The 3,448-nt window shown below is 41.3% G+C and overlaps 1 protein-coding gene across 1 annotated transcript; it reads right to left on the bottom strand.

Annotated features, from left to right (window-relative positions):
• Positions 1–951: 951 nt before the first annotated feature.
• LOC116379555 (serine/threonine-protein kinase pim-1-like) lies at positions 952–3,046 on the bottom strand (the record flags this gene model as incomplete). Its single annotated transcript, XM_031841506.1, has 7 exons — positions 952–1,085; positions 1,203–1,373; positions 1,483–1,663; positions 2,096–2,314; positions 2,429–2,476; positions 2,568–2,662; positions 2,912–3,046. Coding segments are annotated over 7 exons (983 nt in total), but the record flags the coding sequence as incomplete, so codon positions are not given.
• Between the last annotated feature and the right edge of the window lie 402 nt (positions 3,047–3,448).

Genomic DNA, 3,448 nt, shown 5'->3' with positions numbered 1-3,448 from the left:
CTGGCTGCTCCTAAATCCTGGATCGAGACCACAGTCGACCAGGGTCTCAGCTGTCAGGGCCTCTCAGCTCTGGAGCTCCCTGCTTGAAGATCTGAGGTTTGCTGAGTATTTTAAATCATTCCTCAAAACCTCTTAAATACACCTTTTATTTACATTAACTGCATGTTTTATTGGTTTCCTGCTCTATAGTGTCTCATCCATTTTGTTTGTTGATTTCACTCTATTTTTGAGTAGTTTTTTTGTAGTACTTTTAATTTCCTGAACTTTTTTAAATATATAATTATGTTTTAATCATGATTATTATGTAAACCTCCTTATACCTTTGCTTTGAATGATTTGTTTTGGGGGGCTTTTTTTGCCTTTATTTGACCGTACAGCTGAAACACTTTTAATCGGACCTAAAATGTAATCGGACCTAAAAAGTAAACACTGTGTCCTTTATCTACAAATCCTGATTCACTTATAATTCAGTTTTTCAAGATCATTGCTGTCAATATTATTTATTCGTATACCATGTGTCTTTGACTATAATGGAGGAAAGAGCTTGAAAGTTCATTTAAAACTCAAGTTTATTTTCATTGTTCAGTGTTAAATATCACATTGTATACTGAATCATTTGACCCAGCCCAAGCTCTCTAAGAAAACGAGGAAAAACTCCCCAAAATCCCGATGCAGGAAAATGAGAAGAAACCTCGGGAAAGGCAATTCAGAGAGAGATCCCCTCTCCTCGGACGGCTGGGTGTGCTACAAGATCTGCAAAAGCAGAAGTTCCTCACGTTCTCCTTCCTGTCAACGATTGAGCAGCATTAGTATTTGAATGACACCTATGCATGACATTAGATAATATTAATATAATAATTCCAATTACTAACAGGATGTTCTTTTGTACCATAACCTTGTCCTGCAGAATGACGATGGAGTTCCTCATGTTCTCCTTCCTGTCTGACTCACCCAGTACATAAAACTGTCTGTCTGTCTGTGTGTAGTGTTAGTATTATTGAGCCATGGGTGAGTTCTGAGCTGCTCCAGGGTAGGACACTGTTTGGGGTCTGTGATAAAACATCTTTGCAAGAAATCCTGGCAATCTGGAGAGAAAGAAGGAGAAGAAAGGTGAGGGTGACGGCTACAGTGATCCATCAGAATGTCAGCTGAAATCAACAGATATGTTTCTGCTGACATGTTCGTGAGTATGTTTTTCTTACTTTCGGACAGCGTCTCGCTGATTCTCACACGGTCTTTCAAGAACTCCGTGGTCTCAAAAGCTGCATCACTGTGGAGTGTATCAAAGAGGACCACTCCCATCTGCCACACTGTGGTGGGTCCGGCTCTGTACCTACCAAGAGAAAACCACTCTGGGATGAAATCAGGGGTACCTAGAATATACAGAAATAATAAGCCGATGAGGATGAGGACCTGTGTCTAAATGTAAAAATCACAGATGGGTAAGTTAGTGAAGAGCAGGAGTAAAGCCAGACATCTTACCGTATAACTTGCGATAACAGGCTCCTCTCTTGATGAAGCAGCCCACACCAAAGTCAATGAGGCGAACTCGCAGGACGTCCGAGCTGGTCTCAATCAAGATGTCTTCAGCCTTAATGTCCCGGTGGAAAATCTTTTTCTCCTCAAGGTCAATTGCTGCATCTACCAGCTGTTTTAGTATGATCTGACAGACAAAGAGAGAGAGAGAGAGAGATGAGGGATCACAGAGGAGGATGGTTTGACATGTTTTCATGGCTGTGACTCTGAGCTGACTACAACTACAGAACCCAACGTTTCTAAAACCATCTTTCAGCCATAGAAACTGAAATGCACAAGAGATTTTCAGTAGATTGGGTAAAACCACATCTGTTTATGTTTCTCCTCCAAATAAGTTTAGTTGACCTGGAGCTTTGTCTACCAACTGTTTGACTGCCTCCACTACTGTTTCTTGATCCATCAGAACAATTACTTTGGTGACTACAATGTTACCATGATCAACAGAAACAATGACCTAAAAACTAGGAAAATAAACCTTAAATTGCAAAATGAATCCTTTAGGTAGTCTCCAAGTTCCTGTAAAAAGTTAAAGACACACAAGGATCCTCCAGCAGCTTACCTTGGCCTCCTGCTCTTCTAAGGAGCCTCCGTTGTGGTTGATGTAGTCGTATAGGTCCTCAGCGGGGATCGGTCTTTCCAGCACCAGGATCACCTCCTGGTCCAGATCGTACCACTCCAATAGAGACACGGGTGCTGACATCCGCACTGATCTACTTCTTTTGTCCGCCAGTTTCAACATGATGACAACCTCCATGGGCAGCTGCTTCCCAGTTTCATCCTGAAACATCACAACAGAGTGGAGGATGAGAGACAACCATGATTCATCCATAATACATTCAGAAACAGTGTTGAATACAGAAGATTTTAACAGCAGCAGGTGTTGCTCACTCACCACGTGTTTGCAGCCAATTTTCTCCTTGGCAATGTGTTTGATGGCAACCTACGAGATACAAACAAGACTTGTGTTAGCACTCCCTGACCATATCGTGTGTGTGTGTGTGTGTGCAAGATTGTGTGTGTGTAACACTTACAGGTAGATTATCTGCTTTGCGATAGCCACCAAAGACAGTTCCATATCCTCCTTCACCAAGCTGATCCTGCTGTTTGTATTTGGCCTCAAATTCAGCTGAACAGACAAACACATATTATGTTTTAATACAGAGTAACACCAATTATATGCTACCAAAGCTCTAATATGAATCCCTCCTATGTTATACTTAATATAAATCCTAATTTTACACCAAGATGAGGTCAAACCTTACATTTAATAATAATAATAACGTTATTTATATAGCACCTTTAAAAACAGAGTTTACAAAGTGCTTTCACAGACAAAGCAGCAAAAGCAAGGCAATAGTAACAACACTATACTGACCTCTTAAGGCATCTACAGACTGTCTGGTCTTCTCCAGGTCTGGCCTCCTTTTATTTTTTCTCTTTGGTCCTTCATCATTGGCGGCGGCCTTCCTCTTACTGACTCTCGCATCCTTCACAGATGTATTGCAGCTTTCTACAGAGGAGAAAAAAAAAAACAGAGGAACATCAGCTTGACCATCATAGGGACTAACGTGGAAAATAGACATCCTCCATAATAAATGACAAAATGGGCAGATTCAAAAATAGTTTGCCTGCCAAAACCTCAATAAAAATAACATTTCTCACTGTCCTCTCGTGGAATCTATCCAAGCAGGTACCGTATTTTCCGCACTATAAGGCGCACTTCAAAGCCTTTAATTTTCTCAAAAAACGACAGTGCGCCTTGTAATCCGGAGCGCCTTATATATGGATCAATTGGTTAATTGGTTGATCTATACTGGTTGTACACGGCGCTCTGTCAAAATGTTTCAGTACGACTGGTAAACTACAAAGCCGCACCGCTTGCAGCATTACGGCTACCGTAGTCAGGGGCGTC

The sequence above is a fragment of the Anarrhichthys ocellatus genome, unplaced genomic scaffold (genome assembly GCF_004355925.1).
Source record: "Anarrhichthys ocellatus isolate YVR2014 unplaced genomic scaffold, GSC_Weel_1.0 scaffold4574, whole genome shotgun sequence".
In the NCBI taxonomy this organism is placed as follows: domain Eukaryota; kingdom Metazoa; phylum Chordata; class Actinopteri; order Perciformes; family Anarhichadidae; genus Anarrhichthys; species Anarrhichthys ocellatus.
Note: the sequence above shows the minus strand (reverse complement) of the source record. Positions and strands in the feature narration are given on the sequence as shown.